Here is a 17,999-nt window from a genome sequence, read left to right as displayed (position 1 = left end):
TCAGTTTACGATTTGAAATACGGGCCGTATTGTGAAATACGGTCCGTATTTAACCATATGACATTCAACTACCAGTTTACGATTTGATTTACGGCCTGTAAACTGAAATACGGTCACTGTTCATAGGCGTAAACCACCATCTTACAGCTGAAGAGGAAAATTTCCAATTCCCACATTCTTTATCTGGTTTTCTAAGTCTAGGATCATGGTCAAAGCTTAGGTTAAAGGTACGGGGTGTTACAGACTCCTCGGATCTTCAATCTTCTTTTTCCAGGGCGTGACTACTTACCGTTAAGGAAAACCTTCCATGAACATGGCTTACGTACCGTTATTGACTCAGGGTGATGATCAGCATTTGTTCATGCCATCAACTGGATCCGTTGGTTCTGATAGGGGGTTAGAATCCATCGTTGCTGGTATTGTTCCGTTGGGTTTTATTTATACAAACGACTGTAAAGTTCTTCGTCATCTCGACCATATGGAGAATTTCGAATCTTGTATCGGTGATAGCGCCATTACTATGGTCAGGGAAGATTGCCGTCTAGGTGCAGACGTCGACATCCTCCCCGTTGGGGATGCTGTGAAAATAAATCATCATGTTGCCGGTTACTCGTTATCATATACTTATCCTTATGCCATAGGGTTCACCCTCCCTGTTCATAAAATAAACGAGGATTGCTGTCGTCGGTATCGAATATGTATCGGGCAGATCGCCCCGCAAATTTGGAGGCTCGTGTACTGTATTGAGAAGTTGGCCAATGCGGCCGGAGTTGCTTTCACCCTTTATCATTTTCTTCATTTATATGTACCTCAGGTGATTCGAGGGGAAATTGTTCAGATGCTTCCCAAGGGAAGCCGAAGCCCAATCGATCTCGAAGATGATTCTGATCGAGGACGGATTCACCGGTTCTTGATGATACGTATGGTTCAACTTTACCATCCATCGTCTGCCGAGTTTCCTAAAGTGTGGAACCCTTCACCGGATCCGGTTTAACCCACGCTCAAAACATCTATTTTTGAATGGGTGATTGCCCTTCTCTAGGCTTTTCGTAGCTTAGGTCGTTCTTGGAGAAGAATTGCACCTGAAGGGTGGAAAGGCAAAGACCATGGTAACTTCTTAATCTGATCGCTTCGACCCTCATTTCCTTGTATTATATCCTAACTCAATACCTTTGGTTTCCAGGACCTCAGACGAGGAGGGCTTCCAAGGGAAAGTCGATAGCTGAGGACGTAGTTCGGGGAAGAAGAATGCCTGATCCATCGAGGCCATCTAGACTCAGGGAGGCTGGAATTTTTCCCGTTGTGCATTCGGGAGTTGGATTTCGAGTTCGAACTCATCATATCATGGGGACCCGTCGGGCAATGCCTTCAGGCGAAGCTCCGCCAACAATCGTGCTCGATGAGGAAGATTTATTGGGATTGGATATTCCCGGGTCATCTGCCTCTGGTGTAGGTCACAGGGATATCTAATAGGTATCACCTATCATTGCCGCATCCCATGGATATGCTGGAAGATCTCATCCTTCAACTTGTTAGTTTGATTAAGGATGTGGTTATCTTACTTTTATTTTCCAATTGCTGGTCGTAGAGTAGGGTTTCTTATGCTTTACCTGATGTATCCGACATAGTCGGAATTTTGTTGAATGGAAAAAATCTTTAATTGGATTTAGCAATTTGGTTGTTATCGGACTTCATTGAGCATTCCATCGTGTATTGTTTGTACCCAAACCTTTATATATGCCCTTGTTATATTCGATTAATAATCACTTACTCCATAATCCGTAAAAACCTGACATGTTTTGCTACCAGCCACCATGGTCGAGCATCTTGTTACTACTCGATCATAGAGGTGTTCGCACGAGGTCCTGATCTAGGTCTCTTCGGAAGGTCGACCCGTTTAAGCATGATGTGTTGGTTGAGTGGATGTCCCGATTCCTTCTCGCGTACGCTTCCTATGATTAGATAGGATCAAGGTCACATCCGTCACATCCGTCTGACACCAACACGTGTTGAGGCCCTATTGGCTCTGAAGACGGTTGCAGAAGGTAGAGCATCTCGGTCCCACTCTATAAAAGAAAGTTTTCCCCTTTTATTTTTGTTTCTTTACACTATTGTACAAAAAACATACTACTTTTAATAAACACTGCCAAACTTGGTTTGGTGGTTTTCATGCAAAAAAAAAAAATCCCCTCCATTTTTCACTTTCTGACTTTTATCAAATGGAATTTTACCTTCGTGTTCCTTGGATACATTGATCTTCATATCTTCAAACCTTCACACCTTTATATCTTCATACTTTCTTGTTAGTTTCCTGTTCAATCTTCAAACCTTTATTCAAAACCTTCTTATCTTCATAATTCTGAAATGACGAGTAAATCTTCAAAGGCTAAAGCTGGTGAGACCTCTTCGGCTCCTAAACAAGAGCCACTGCTGACTGACTTTGTTCCTCAAGACTGTTCGACAATTTGGGACTTCAAAGTCAAGAAACCTTCTCAACGGGGGGATCGAGGTATCGAAATATCAGCCTATTTGTGCACAATACCCCCGAATAAACTCGAGCAAGTCAAAGAAGATTGTGGGTGGAAAGGTAAGGAGGTCGTTATCCCTGACCAGGATAAAGCCATAATGACCTACGTGGAAGGGTATTTAAGTGTTTATACCTACCCTTTCACATTCAACACACTCGACCCTGTGGTGGTCGATTTTTGCAAACGGTACGAGATTACCCTCGGCCAAATTCACTCGTCATTTTGGAGGATCGTTGTCCTCCTCCATTATTTTACTACAAACGTGAAAATTATGTTTACGGTGCACCACCTATTCTGGCTATATAGCCCACGTATCTTCAGAGGGGGAATGATAAAACTCTCAAAACGAGCTGGAAAAGCGCCCTTCTCTGGTCTGGACGAAGGTAGAGACCGAGGCTGGCAGGGCAGGTTTGTCCGAATCAAGATAACAGATTTGATTCCCGCTGAAAAATTACCGTTTCCCAATAAATGGAACCCAAACCCTAAGTAACTTTATGTTAATATGATTCGGCCATGTGCCTGCACCTATATTGAACCTTTTATTTGTTTGTGCATATACAACGCTTACCCTAACGGTCGGTGCGATTCATAACCTCGACCAGTGGATTAGGAAAATCTGTTCCCAAGTTACTTATGCCGAACGTACCTGGAGACGTTTGTCCCGGTCCCGTTGGGAGGCCGAAACCCACAGCAAGTCCTTCCCTTAGAGCGTCGTCCTTTCTTCGCAATATGCCACGCTAGTTAGGTAAGGATTGTTCTTCTTTTTGTTTCACAGGTTTATCAAAGGCCACCAGAATTTGGGGCCAGGAAGCTGCCGAGGCCTCAGCTGACGAGCAATATATTGAAGCTCCCGATCAGGTAGACCTAGTTAAAAGAAGGAAAAGAAGATCCTCCGAATCATCTCGAGCTCCTTCCCAGGCCAGGAAAAGATCGAGGGTCGTTATTCAAGACACCTCATCGGAAGATGTCTCGGCCCGTGCTTTGGACGCTGAGATTGTTGGTAAATTATTGGACCATTCTGACGATGATGATCAGGCATTGGGTGGGCATCGTCTTATTGACGAGCTCCTCGAGTATGATCTGACCGGTTCTGTTGCAATCACTCCACCATTGGTAGAAAGCTCAAGTTGAATTCTGGCTGGGTCAAGCGGCATCTCGAGGCTGACGGATGTAGGGAATATCAGGTCGAAGGTCAGGAGCCTCCGATCACATATCTACTCGAAGTATGGAAAAACTGCCAGCCGCAGCCGCTGGATCGAAGGAAACTTCATTGGTATCAGGCTCTAAGGTACTTAATATTCCACCTTTGTACGATATTAGTTTCATCCTTCTGATACAAGCTGTGGCCTCATCTGAAATGATAATTTGCATACATGATTCTCCGCCGCCATTGGTGGATATTCCAGCCGATGACGAAAAAGCCAAAGGCAAGATGACCGAATAAAGGGTAGCCGATCACGAGGGTTATGAAATTCTCGCTCCGGGAATGTCCGGTTTTGAGCATCTGTCCATCCTCATAGCCGATCATTTCGGGGTTAATTCCAGTCCTAGGTTGGAGAAGCCGTTTCCTGCCCCTAGTACCGACCCAAACCGAAAGAGGCTAATAACTTTCAAGGTTCCGGCCGACATGAACATGCTGTCAGGGCCGGTCGGGGTGGCAAACTATTTATATCCTCTGGTGTCCCAGGAAGACCGTCGAAAAATGGATGAAGTCAGCGAGTCATGCCTTTTCAACTAGGCCTAGCAGGCATTGAACTGGGTAAGCTTTGTTCTTGTAGTTCTTTCATTTAGTTTTAACTTCATGTCTCATTTTAAAATCGTCTCACTTTCTCTTATAGGACTCCGTGCTTCATCATGCCACCTTTCACCGATTCAGGCATGAAGTGGGCCAGCTCAAGGAAGAGCTTAAAAGCAAAAGTCAGGAGGTGGACGAGCTCATGGATATGTACGAGCAAAAATTGCAATACATCTTGTCTCTCCCTGACCTTTCTATCTTGAAGTTGGACTTAACGATGGCTCGAAACGACGCTGCCGAAGCTAAGCGAGAGCGCAATCAGCTGGCACAGAAGGTAAGGGCTTTCGAAGTTTTCAATAAATCTTTAACGACCGATGCTAACGCCCTTCCTTCTCAGGCCCGGGCTTATGTTAGCCAGATCGATAAACTCCGGGCAGAGCTGGATGGGATCAAGCCCGAGTTTAATGTCCTCCATGAAACGACCATCGGTGTTATGGCCGAACGTGATGTTCTCAGGGAGCAGCTTCGGGCGTCGATGGAAAAAATGAATGGCCTTAACTCATCACTTGCTGCGGCCGAAGCTGAACGGGATCAATTGAACCGTGTCATCATCGATCTGTAAGCTGAGCATGGAAAGGCTCTTGACCAGATCTCGGGTTATGACGATATGTTAGAGCAGTACAAGGCTGATGTGACTGCTACCAAAAAGGCCAGTAATCTTCGAGCTGAGTACAAGCCGTGCTTATCCCGAAGGAAAACCCTTGAAGAATTTCAAGCCACTGGTGTGGACTTATCTGATCTGATCGAGGAAGCCAAGAAGCTTAAAGCGAAAGCAAAGGCTGTGTTCGACCCTAAGGATTCGAATATCGACCTCGAGTCAGCCGATGAAGAGGCCGAGGGGTCGGGTGAAGATTAGGTTCGGGGCGTTGCGTCCCATCTTTTGTTTTTACATCTTTTGTTTTAAGGCCACTAGTCCGAGCCTTTGTAAATCTACTTTACGTTTGTGTGAATGAAAATAAAAAATTTGTATTTGATATTTGCCAAGTACTCCTCGGTTCAATGTTTGTTCGGTTTATGCCATCATTATATTTTGCCATATTGTTTTGGCTAGGATAAAATTCAAATGGTAACGGCTCGAGTTTGGGTTTTAGTCCGTGTTGACTTTAGTCGTTGCTTTATTTATAATTTGCAAGATAGACCTGGTCATGGCATTTTTGCATTTTTAGACGGTGGTCTTTAACTGTTTTAGGTCACAGCTTTCGAGCTTGCATATGTTTTTTAGACCATAGTCTTTAGCTGTTTACACCATAGTTTAGACCGTAGTCGTTAACTGTTTATACCATAGTTTTTCGGTATTTGGCAACATTGGATCCTTTTGATCGAAGTGAGTTTTTTATTGAAAAACCGGCTAGAGATACATTCGCGATTGTTGCCGCGGCAAGAACAAACTAAGTGGACACGATTCAATCGATCGTTTGGTCCTTACATCTGATCATATCATTCAGGCCTTGGCTTTTACATAGTTGTCACTTAACTCATGGTATAATAGTCCCTTTGTATTCGAGTCCGAAGTATGAGGGCTTGGATACTATTAGCCCGGTATGTGCATCCTCGGTTTTCTTTTCTTTGATCAGTATACTCTATATTTTTAGCACACTGTTCAGTGCTGCCTCATTAAAAACCTTGCCGAAAATCCACTTCGGGACAAAACGGTCAAAGGGAAAAAGAGTGCAGCACGTGCTTTCAGTCCTAAGTCTATGACTTTCTAGTGTCCGCTATGCTGTTTTGTTGTCCCTCGGACTATATCCCTGCGTCGTTAGATCGAGATAGAAGAAACCAAAAGAAAAGTTATTCGTACCTTTAATAGTAATATCATTTTAGGTGTGCTACATTACAGTTGTTTTTCAGCTGTTGTCCATCTTCGTTCCCGAGCCGATAAAAACCTTTCCCGGTTGTTCCAGTGACTCGGTACGGTCCCTCCCAATTCGGGGCTAATTTCCCTTCATGAGGGTTCTTCGTATGAAGTGTGACCTTCCTCAGTACCAAGTCCCCAATCTGAAAATGCCTGAGGTTGGTCCTCCGGTTGTAATACCTTTGTATCCTCTGTTTTTGTGCGGCTATCCAGATATGAGCGACTACCCTCCTTTCGTCCATGAGATTCAAATTGACAGACATTGCTTCATGGTTCGAGTCCTCAATGGTATAACGGAATCTTAAGCTTGTCTCACCAACCTCGATGGATATCAGGGCCTCGGCTCCGTATACAAGGGAAAATGGAGTCTCTCTGGTGCTTGATCTTACCGTTGTGCGGTAGGCCCATGAAACCTCGGGCAGAACCTCCTTCCATCGGTACTTAGAGCCGGCCAGTCTTTTTTTTAAATTCTGCAGTATGGATTTATTGGTAGACTCGGCCTGGCCATTCGCGCTCGGATGATACGGGGTTGATACGATTTTCTTGATTTTCTATTCTTCGAAAAACTTGCTAACCTTGCTACCTATGAGCTGCTTCCCGTTATCACACGCGATCTCCGTTGGTACCCCGAATCGATAGCTTATATGGTCGTAAATGAAATCAATGACCTCTTTTTCCCTGACTTTCTCGAGTGCCTGTGCTTCGACCCATTTAGAGAATAATCTGTCATAAGTAAAATAAATTGCGTCTTTCCTGGGGCCCATGGCAAAGGTCCCACTATATCCATACCCCATTTCATGAATGGCCATGGGAAGAGGACCGGATGGAGCTCTTCCCCAGGTTGATGTATTGACGGGCCATGCCTTTGGCATTCGTTACATTTTCGAACGAAGGTTTTGGCATCTTCCTCCATTTCATTCGAGTAGTATCCTGCTCTGATCAGCTTGCGGACCAATAAATCAACTCCCGAATAGTTTCCACAAGTCCCCTCGTGAACTTTCCTCAGAACATAGCCGATTTCCCTCGATCCTAGGCATCTCGCCAAGGGGCCGTGGAATGACCTTTGGTAAACCTGGCCATCAACCAAACAAAATCTAGCTTCTTTGGTTCGGGGGGCCCTTGATTCCTTGGCATCGGATGGTAGCTTTCCTGTTTTGAGATAGTCTATGTATTTGTTCCTCCAATCCCAAGTGAGGCTGGTCAAGTTTATCTCAGCGTGGCCGGTCTCTATGACTGATTTTGTCAACTACACCACAGCTCCGGAGGCAAACCCTTATGATTCGACCGAGGATCCCAGATTTTCCAGGGCATCCGCCTCATTATTTTGATACTGTGGTACGTGTTCCAACGTCCACTCCTTGAACCGGCGAAGGACAACCTGCAATTTTTCCTGATATCTCCGCATTCTATCATCCTTGATTTCGAAGGCTCCGTTCGTTTGGTTGACCACCAGGAGAGAATCACACTTGGCCTTTACTATCTCGGCTCCCAAGCTTTTAGCCAGTTCTAAACCTCCAATCATAGCCTCATACTCGACTTCGTTGTTAGTTAAATCAGCCGATCTAATAGATTGTCATATTATGTCACCTGAGGAAGGTTTGAGAAGGATCCCTAACCCGGACCCTTTTACATTAGACGCATTATCCGTGTAAAGGGTCAAGACTCCCGTGCTAGTCCCCGAGGCAAGAAAAATCAACTTGTCGACCTCGAGGATCATAGTCGGTGCAATATCGGCCACGAAATCCGCCAGTATTTGGGATTTGATTGCAGTTCGGGGTTTCTATTCAATATCATGCCCGCTAATCTCCACGGCCCACTTTGCTAGTCGGCCTGACAGTTCGGGTTTATGCATGACATTCCTTAGGGGGTACGACGTGACAACGCACATAGTAAATCGGGTATTGCGTACATTTCTCTTCTCGAACCAAGACACCGCTCAAATATAGATACAACTGCTTGTTCGCTTTTGGTGTATGGAGTAGAGGTGGGCTTGATAAGTACCTCTTTAGTTCTGCCAAGGCCATCTGACATTCGGGGGTCTGTACAAAGTCAGTCTTTTTCTTGTGTAATGAGAAGAAACGGTGACTCTTGTCCCAGGATCTGGAGATGAATTAGCTTAGAGCAACTATCCATCTCGTTAATCTTTGTACCCATTTGATGTTGTTTATCACGGTGATATCTTCGATTGCCTTTATCTTATCCGGGTTGATTTCGATTCCCCGATTTCATTCCATGAATCCGAGAAACTTGCCCTATCCGACTGTGAAGGCACATTTTTTCGGGTTCAACTTCATGTTGTACTTTCTTAATATGCTGAATGTTTCCTGCAAAAATTTTAAATAATCCTCTGCTCGCAGAGACTTAACGACCATGTCATCTATATAAACTTCTATGGATCTCCCTATTTAGGGTTTAAAAATTCAGTTAACTAAACGCTGATAGGTGGCACCGGTATTTTTAAGACGAACGGCATTACATTATAACAATATGTGCCAAACCTAGTTATAAAGGAGGCTTTTTCTCGATCCTTCGGGTCCATTCGCATTTGGTTGTACCCGGAATAGGCATCGAGGAAACTCAGCGTGTCGTGACCCGCGGAAGCGTCGATCATATGATCGATGCTGGGAAAAGGAAATGAATCCTTCGGGCAGGCTTTGTTTAAATCTTTATAATCTACGCAGATTCTAAACTTATTACCATTTTTAGGCACTACTAAAACGTTAGCTAACCAATCTGGGTATTTTACCTCTCGAATGGATCTTATATTAAGGAACTTGGTTACCTCGTCCTTGACGAATGCATGTTTTACCTCGGTTTGTAGCCTCCGCTTTTGTTTGACCGAGGGAAAACTTGGATCCAAGCTCAACTTGTGTGTCGTCACGTCCAGTGGAACACCTGTTATGTCTAAATGGGACCAAGGAAAGCAATCTGAGTTAATTTTAAGAAACTCAATAAATTCTTTTCTAAGCTCGGGGGTTAACCCCGTGCCCAGGTGTACCTTTTTTTCTTGTAGATGGATGAACAATAGGACTTGCTCGAGTTCTTCAACTGTGAACTTAGTGGCATCAGAATCATCGGCACCGCAAAGGTTCTCGGTACTCTGAATTTTAACTCTTCCTCTTGTGTGTCTCCATTCCGATCTTCCAAAGATTTCGGGATCGGGATCTGTGATTGCTATTTGGCATTCTTCCATTCGCTCCGATCTGGCGCCTTTATAGTCTTAACAGATTCTTCAACCGCGAACATTTCTTTTGCGGCCTACTGTTCACCACAGACGATTTTGATACCTTCTGGAGTCCGGAATTTCAATACCTGATGCATAGTCGAGGGAACCGCTATTACGAGGTGAATCCACGGTCTGCCCAGCAATGCATTGTATCCCACGTCTCCCTCTATCACATAAAATTTGGTCTATTGCTTAGTTCCTGCCATACTGATCGGTAAAGTGATCTCACCCTTTGTTGTTTCGCATGACATGTTGAATCTGTTGAGGACTCGTATTGCCGGCACAATCTGATCTAGTAGTCCCAGTTGTTCAATGACTCTCCATAGGATGATATTAGCGGAGCTACCTGGATCAATCAGCACACGTTTAATTATAAACTTGTTGACAAGGACAGATATTACCAGTGCGTCATTATGCGGCTGGGCGATGCCTTCCATGTCATTGAATGTGATGGGGCCATCTGGGTCATCGTTCCGGATACGCTTTTCCCTCATTATGGAAATCTTTACGTGCTTTATATCCAACCCAATGGGAACGTCAGTTCCTCCCATAATCATGTGTATCACCTGCTGAGGCTCTTCCAGCCTATCCTGCTTATTGGAGTCTAGGTTTTTAAAATGGGTTTTTGCTAGTTCACTTAGGAATTCTCGAAGATGTCCCAAATTGAACAGATGGGCGACCTCCTCTCTCAGCTGTCAACAATCCTCGGTTCAATGGCCATGAGTATGATGATACTTACAAATAAGACTTTTATCCCGCTTCTCCGGGTCAGATTGGATTAGCCTCAGATGTCTTGTTTCTTTGTTTCCGATAACTGTCGCCGCTATGGTTGCTACATCGACGCAAACGTTGTACTCGGATAACCTTGGAATTTCTCTATTTCCTGGAGCTCTATCGACAGCATTTCTGTTTACCAAACCACGACTATTTTGGCGTCGATCATTCCTTCGATCGTTTCTCCTATCATTCTTGCGCGATTCGCTGTTACGCCCGTTCCCCCTTCGATCGAGTGGGTAAGGCTGGTACTTATCGTATGACGATCTGGAATACCGATCTATCACTTTCCTCGAGCGATCACTCCCTTTACCGGAATGCCATGATACTGAAGCAACCCTCAGAATCTTACCATCTTCGACCCTGATCTTCGACTGATACCTGTTGTGTACATCAGCCCAGGCGATCGCCGGGTATTCTATCAGGTTTTGTTTTAGCTCCATAGATGTGATCGAGCTCCTCGAGTTGAGCCCTTGGGTGAAAGCCTGAACGCCCCAATCATCAGTAACTGGAGGTAAGTCCATGTGCTCCATTTGAAATTGAGGCACAAACTCGCGAAGGGTCTCGTCATCTCGTTGCTTAACGTTGAACAAGTTCGATTTTCGAGTTTCGACCTTGATGGCCCCGACATGGGCCTTAACGAAAGCATCAGCGAGCATGGTAAATGAATCAATCGAGTGCTCGGGCAAGTTATGATACCAAATCATAGGCCGCTTTGACAGAGTCTCCCCAAATTTCTTAAGTAGCACTGATTCCCTTTCATCATCGGTGAGATCATTGCTCTTAATAGCACAGGTATACGCATTCACATGCTCATTTAGGTCCATTGTCCCATTGTACCTTGGGATATCGGGCATGCGAAATCTCTTGGGGATTTTCATCGGTGCCGCACTCGGCGGAAACAACATTTGAACAAACATTTTCGAATCCGGTCCCTTCAACACTGGTGGAGCCCTCAGAATCTGATCGACTCTCGAGTTGTTGTTCTCCACCTTCTTGTCTTTCGCCTCTATCTTCTTTTCACCGGACTCGACCCGTTTTATTAATTCTTCGAGCATTCTTATCAATTCGCTGCTTTGCCCGGGGTGGTTCTCGATACCCTGTGGGATGTGTCTTTCCTCCGATCCTGGGTCTGTTCTGATGGTGCAATATCGGGTGCCTGACCTCAATTTTGTAATTGTGCTATGATCTCTTGCTGTGCCTGCAACTGAGCCATAACCATGTCTAACTGGTTTTGGAGCTGTTGCAGGATGACCCCATTATTCTCGTCGATCGGTACGTTGCCCACCGATGATCAGACTTGAACAGGATTAACGGGGGGCGCGTTGTTTGGTACGTTCCCGTCGTCATGCTCGTAATCGCTTGGTTTCACTTCGAAGTTGATAGAATGGGAATCCGACATTTCCGGTATACCTGCAATCAAACCTTAAAAAACAAGTGTAAAATATTGAGCGTAACCAGAATGTTGTATTGAACAGCCACTACTATCTAGGGCCTCACGGTGGGCGCCAAACTGTTTAACCTTAAAACGGAGAACAATTAAATTTATGCGTGACGCCAAAGATATGTGGCTGAATTCAATTCAAGATTAAATTGCGAGCTAAGCCAATAAATGAACAGAGAAGCAGATTTGACTAACTATTAAGTGTGTCTGGCCTCGGGTATAGAAACCGAGGTCAATACCTTCTGTTAAGAACTTACACAAAGTATAATGAAAATCAACTTAAGAACAGATGGGAATGGTTTTAAAAAGATTCTTATGATTATTGATGTGAACTCCTTCAGTCCTTGCTGTTGCCAACCCTTTTAATGGATGAGAACCTCCTCTTTATATAGTAGAGGAGTTTCAACCCTAGTACAATTCTAAATAAAGAAAATAAATCTGGTGACAGCTGTTTTACCGAGATCGACGCTGAATAATCCGGTTGAGGGCGGATATTTCGGTCTTCTCCTTATGACAGTCAACTGCCCTTCTTTTATCGTCTCATCCCGGCCCGAACTCGAAGATGAGTTCCCAATAAGACGGTCGTATCGTGACCGAGAATAATCATGACAACGGGAAACCGAGGGTGGCCGTATCCTCGATTTTACCCGTATACAAGCATAACATTTTATATTATTCATATCCCATGGTTATCTATTCCACCACCTCGATCAATTATTATACGAGTTAATAGAATACCTTTATTACCATTGTCTTTTTGTGGCTAAGTAGAAGGTTTAGTTTTTGTTGCATTAAAAGAAACATTCCAGTAACAAGAAGGATGACCTATATTACTTGGTTCTAGAATCTTTAATGAATAAGTAATGAAATTAATGTATGCAATATTTTATGGCTTAACTAGTAGGACACGTTGCTGATGTTTTGGCCTAATATTTACATAATTTCCAGCATTATTATGTTAGCATATGTAGTATATTATATTGTGTATGTATCATAAAGGTAGGTTTGTACTTCACCCACGTTACCACAGGTATGCTGGATTTATGATGTAGACGTCATCACCGCCTCTTCATATATTTGGGGTAATAACGGTACTGTGGTCATTAGCTTACTAGAATTCTACTACATCATCCTACTACATGTGTGTGTATATATATACACCCCTCCCTAGCATCGGTTTACTCCGGATCATATTGAGTCGGAGAATTCTTTGTCACCAAGTAAGATGATGCAAGATTTTAAGAAGGCGACCCAAGTACGATTTATCATCTACGAGCTCATACGAGTATCCAGAGTATGTATTTGTTTAAAGAACTCACGGGACGGTGATTAGAAGCCGTGAATTCATAAAAGTTGTATAAATCAGTAATGGTTTCTTGTCTTGTGATATTGAGATCGGTGGGGGTTTGATAGCTCGTATAGAGCTTGTTAGTTGTTAAAAGGAGGTCTGGTACGCAGTACACTGTTGTATATAGCTTCGGGAGCTCGTCGCTTTTTGATTACTTGACGATAAAGTTGGTATATTTGTAGTATGTTGTTGGGCTATTGGCTATGTTTATATTAGTTGTCTTAAACACATTAAATGTATATTTGAAGGATTGACTCGTTGTGATCATTCAAAGATCGAATCGAGGTATATGAAGGCTATTCCCTTTCTTTGTTTTGGCATGAATCCTCAATCGAGCTAGTCCGGAATGAGAGCACAAAGAAGTGCCTCCATAAAGATCTCATCCCTATATGATTTATGATAGCTTCATAGTAGTTTCCCTTCTCGGTAGTTTATTTTCAGTTTAGCATTATTGCTTATGTAGTTACTACATAGAAAGTGTGCTTGTAGAGTGTATAAAAGTATGCACTTACCTATGTGGCTATCTATTCACATGTTACCGTAAGGACTATTGACTATACAGTTGCCTTTGAGGCTATACAAATGCGCTCTTGCCTTCGGGGCTATATATACATATACAGATTACCTTTGGAGCTATGTTGAGTGCCTTTAGGGAAATGCACTTCCCTACGGGGCTAATGATGCATGTTTAGATGCCTTATACGAGGCTAAGTAGTTTGATATCATGTTATTAGCTATTAGATGTCAGAGGCAGGTAAGTACAGCCGGATTCTTTATTGGGTCTTCAGTTTATATTCAATTTATCTTACACTTTAGTTCAATATCAGTTTCGGTCATCTTACACACTCGGCACATTATTTTGTACGAACGTCTTTTTGCCGGGGATGCTGTGTTCATGCCCGTAGGTTCTAATAGGCAGCTGGAGCGACCGCCTTAGTAGATTTTCAAATACAAGCCAGTGTGGTAAGCTCCATGTCATTCGGAGTTGCCAAGTCTAGAGTTTTGTGCATAAACAAGTGACGGGTAGGTCGGGGCCCTGTCCCGACCATAGTACAGTTGCTACTCTTTAGAGGCTTGTAGACGTATCATGTATGTCCAATATTGTCAGTATGGCGGCCTTGTCACCTTGTATATGTTTCCATTTGGCTTTTGTAGTTTGTAGACTTACAGGGTGGCCTTGTCAGCCCGCATAGCGATACTTATGTTCTACATAACAAGATGATCCTGCTTTGGTTGAGGTGATTGTCGTTCACAGATATGTTAGTGTATGGCCTTGTCGGCCTAAATTTTGATACCAGCTTATAGATCGGCTTCTTTGGCCTAAGCTAGTCATTGAGACACAGGTTATACGAGCTACAAATTGGTACGCTCGAGCCTAGTGAGGCACCGGGTGTTGGCCACGGGTCCCCAAATTTAGGACGTGACAATTGATTGCGTGACCGAGTAAACCAAGGGACCTGTTAGAATATTATAATACGAGAAATGTTGAATGCAGTGTTAAATCGTAAGGAAAAGAATAAAAACTTTTAAATAAAAAAAATATTTTAAATAAATCCAAACTTTGAAAGTCTGTTCCAAACAAATACAGCAGATGGTTTGCAAATAGATATATTCCTTCCTAAAGTTAGATGTTAATAGTCCAAAATATCCGTAAAAGAATGATAGGCTTTAATATTCCCTAAACAGAAGAAAAATAAATAAATATTCTATGTATGTCATTGTAAAATAGAGAATTTAAAACAAAATAATAATAATAATAATAATAATAATAATAATAATAATAATAATAATAATAATAATAATAAAGAATTAAGCATATGCACATCTTCATTACCGTCGACAATAACGTGAATACAGTACTGTTTAAAGAAGCAAAATAACTAAATACGTTGTAAATGCCAATACCTTCAACTTAATTAGATATAAGGGTACTTAAAGTTTATGTAGATACTTGATTACTTGTCTAGATTAATTTCCTAATTATAATAATCTTGCCCAAGAATTTGTTGGCGCTCCACTATACAACATTTAAAGCAGTACGTTTAGAGAAACCATGAAAAAGAATCATCAGTTTTTCCAATCTAGACATTCTACCAAGAATGGATCTTTCTATCTGATGAATAATATTCCATGTGCATTGCTGCTTTTTCAGGTTTGAATAATAGCAATTACAACAATAGAGTTTTCTTATTGAATTCTTTGCTTAGATCAATTAGTGAGAGTATTCCTGACATAAAATACTGTCTGAATTTTTTGAACTTAAAGTATCTTTCAAACTTCCTTGCACAAATACGTACATCTATGATTTTAGAGGTTGTAACATAAATATATAGGTACTTCTTGTTGTATTTTCAACCTTATAATTGTAGTAATTTAAGGAAAAATTTCACAAGAAATAGATTCATCAACATACTACATATGTAAGGCTACCATAAACCAGATAACTAATAATGAAGCTACTGTAGTTATCTTTAAAATCGGAAATTAACCCAAGTCATATATAAGTGTTTACCCCTTAAAAAGGTAACATTTGAATTTGTATGTGGTTTAAAGGATATGCGATTTGATTCATTTATAGAATAAAAAAATAACAATTAACGAAGTAAATATTGTGAATAGAGAGGTAAGAAATAGTCTAAGTTTTGATTGCAACGAACAACTCAAACTAGGGCCTGAGCTACTCGAACCAAATTGTGGGGATCCTTAACACTTTGATTCTTGCCAGAATTTTGAGAATAAGGTTTAGTACAATCGTGTAGATAATGATAAAAATCAGATGGGGCTATGAGGATTTACTCCCCCCTATTTATAGTACAAGAATTTACATTCAACAAAGTAACTAAATCAATTAAAGATAGAGGTCCCTGAAATCTCGGGCTTGACAACTGCTAAGTGGGCCTTTTGGAGTGAAATCCGCAACAGATCGGATTTCTCACATTATCACCAACTGGACACACACTCATCAGGAATTGCTAGGTCCGAGTGTATGAGTCTGAAATGTTCCTGTCCGGTTAGTTGATCTCTATTATCCACTGCTCCTCGCTTTCTGTTCGGGCAATTGGTTGTTGGGTCAGGATCACAGACCCTGGCTTTTACCGCATACAGATAGTCCCTCCATTTTCTGAAGGAAAGTATTAACTCTTAAAAATGGACCCAAATAAAGTCGAGCAAACCGTTCTTAGCCACCTTTGAAAAGACATTCCATCGCTTCTGCACTCTGCCCGATGCAGATTATTCATTATTACAGCCGCCCAATCATTCTTGAGAATCAAACCCTTATCAAAACTTTAAACCTTTAAACTTCTAACTTTTTACTATATAAAGCCCATATTTCATATCTTGCCATGCAGTTGGTAAAAACCCTAAGTTCCAAATATTTTAAAACACTTGTTTGTAGCTGCTTGCTTCTAAACCTCCCTTTCAACAATGACTTCCATTCCATTGCTAACACAGAGAGCAGATCACCCTTCATCACCGCCACGCTCTCCACTATTGTCTGCGACGGGAGCTTCCAGCTCTGAGGAGGAGCTTAAGTTCCTTGCTGCTGACATCCTCCCTGCTAGTTTTAAATATGTGAATGACTGCAAAGTTTCTCGCCACACCAAATATGTGGAAAAGTTTGAATCCTATATTGACGCTGCCACCATTCCCATAGTTCGGAATGAGAGTAATTTTGATCAGGATATTAACATCCGCCTCATCGATCAAGGGCAAGAATCAACCACTACACCATTGGTTATTCCTTGGCCTATACTTACCCTTTTGCTATTGGGTTTTCTCTTCCCATTCTCCAAGTGATAGAGGACTTTGGCCGCCGATATCGCATCTGTATCGGCCAAGTTGATCTGCATATTTGGAGGCTCATATATTGCCTTGATATTCTGGCAAACGTAGCTGGGGTTTTTTTTTTACCCTCGACCACCTGATCCATATTTTTGTTCCCCGAGTGATCCGAGAAGGCATAATTCATCTGTACCCTCGTGGGGCTCGAGGCCTTATAGACCCAGAGGATGATTTTGATAAGTGATGGCTGCATCGGTTCATTATGATTCTCACGGACCAACTCCATCACTCTTTGTCTGTAAACTTTCTCTGGGAGTGGAACCCTACCCCGGTTCCGGCCGAACTAGAGCTCATAGTCACTATTATTGAGCGAATTAATGCCCTGTTAGGTACCTCTCATGACATGGGCTGCTCTTGGAGGAGCATGGCGCCCGAACAATGGAGAGAAAAAAATCATGGTATGTTTTAATCTGCCCGGGAAATTGCTTGTTCGTTTTTACAATTCTGTAATCTGAGCTCGAACCTTCGATTTTCAGGACTCCCCACGAAGAGATCTTCTTTAAAGGGGAAAGGCATTAGTGAGGAGTATACAAGAGATACCGTTGAAGGAAAAGAGGCAACAACTGCTTCGGCGAGGGCAACAAGATGGAGAGTTCCTGCGAGCTCTCCAGCTATTCCTTTTGGGATAGGTTCCCGGGTCAGATCGCGCCGTATCTTGCGGACTCGGAGGGAGGTTCCCATGGTGGACCACCCCCAGTGATTGTTCTAAGTGAAGATTATCTATCGGAGCAAAACAACTCAGTTTCTGCTATTCCGGAGGACAATCCTGAACCACTTAGCCGATGCATGATTATGTAGACGTTTCTGAGGGTATGAACCGAAGTTCTCTACCTTCGGTTCCTCATACCAGACTGGATTTTCATTCCATTTCTAGTTTAGGACCATATGTTAGGCCATTTTGTTTTGTGAGGTTAATGTAACTGAAATGGTCGGGTACTTGTCACAAATGTAGTAGAAACTTTCTTGGATTATTTTTTTTCAATTTTCACCCGAACACAGTTGGTTCTTTCTTTACGCATAGATTCTTCTCTTCATTTGAGTCTCCGTGAAGTCGAGCATATGGATATCTTATCCTGTAAGTTTGAAATAAGTGGGAAAATCAAATATCTTATCAATTGTCAGATCCGTCTGACTTCGGCCACGTGTGGTTTTTCTATTAGTTGTCCCTTTGGTTTTCTGATCAATGCAC

General features: G+C 42.6%; 1 protein-coding gene across 1 annotated transcript; it reads right to left on the bottom strand.

Annotated features, from left to right (window-relative positions):
• Nucleotides 1-9,586: 9,586 nt before the first annotated feature.
• LOC132628506 (uncharacterized) lies at nucleotides 9,587-11,233 on the bottom strand. Its single transcript, XM_060344285.1, has 2 exons — nucleotides 10,141-11,233; nucleotides 9,587-10,005 (listed from the first exon to the last, which is right to left on the bottom strand). Exons 1-2 carry the CDS (start codon nucleotides 11,231-11,233, stop codon nucleotides 9,587-9,589), a joined length of 1,512 nt encoding a protein of 503 aa, XP_060200268.1.
• Nucleotides 11,234-17,999: the final 6,766 nt, after the last annotated feature.

Source organism: Lycium barbarum, chromosome 2 (assembly GCF_019175385.1).
Source record: "Lycium barbarum isolate Lr01 chromosome 2, ASM1917538v2, whole genome shotgun sequence".
In the NCBI taxonomy this organism is placed as follows: domain Eukaryota; kingdom Viridiplantae; phylum Streptophyta; class Magnoliopsida; order Solanales; family Solanaceae; genus Lycium; species Lycium barbarum.
This window is presented reverse-complemented; position numbering and strand designations above follow the sequence as displayed.

Bases quoted from the DNA above. Each gene is read 5' to 3' on its own strand.
- LOC132628506 (XM_060344285.1), bottom strand. From the start codon at position 11,233: ATGCTCGAAGAATTAATAAAACGGGTCGAGTCCGGTGAAAAGAAGATA. The intron at 10,006-10,140 runs GTAAGTATCATC...TTAAAAACCTAG, and splicing joins GCGGGATAAAAGTCTTATTT to ACTCCAATAAGCAGGATAGG.